Consider the following 424-nt stretch of genomic DNA (forward strand, 5'->3'; position numbering starts at 1 on the left):
GCTAAAGTGGATCCTTTCATCCTTTCCAGTGAATTCACAAGAGACAGCTATAGCACAGTACCCAGTCTATCAATATATACGAGCCATCCGCACATACAGCCCGGGCCCCAAAAATAACTCTATTCCGCACCTGGGCAGTTCGTCTCGTCAGCAGCGTTGGGGCAATCCGTCACCCCGTCGCAGAGGAGGAGCGAGGGCACACAGGCGTCTTCTGCGCCTCCACAGGGGAACTGCAGGTGCGAGCAGGTTGAGGTGGCGGGCGTGGAGGCGGTGGTGGCGGCCGTCGTGGTGGGTTTCGGGCTCGTGGTGGGGCGCGTAGCCACGGTCGGGCATGTCACTTCTAAGTGGGTGAAAGTTAAGCATACTTAAAGAGACGTTTAGGGACGTCGTACATTGCTTGCTCTGTAATCGAATAAAACAAGTG

The 424-nt window shown here is 55.9% G+C and overlaps 1 protein-coding gene across 1 annotated transcript in view; it reads right to left on the reverse strand.

Moving 5' to 3' along the window:
- Window positions 1-424, reverse strand: part of LOC119592708 (MAM and LDL-receptor class A domain-containing protein 1-like) — a 10,183-nt gene that overhangs the window by 2,153 nt on the left and 7,606 nt on the right. Inside the window, exon 14 of the mRNA XM_037941642.1 lies at window positions 131-340. Within this exon, the coding sequence (XP_037797570.1) occupies window positions 131-340 (210 nt within the window). The remainder of the gene's footprint in view (window positions 1-130; window positions 341-424) is intronic.

This window comes from Penaeus monodon, chromosome 30 (genome assembly GCF_015228065.2).
Source record: "Penaeus monodon isolate SGIC_2016 chromosome 30, NSTDA_Pmon_1, whole genome shotgun sequence".
Taxonomy (NCBI): Eukaryota; Metazoa; Arthropoda; class Malacostraca; order Decapoda; family Penaeidae; genus Penaeus; species Penaeus monodon.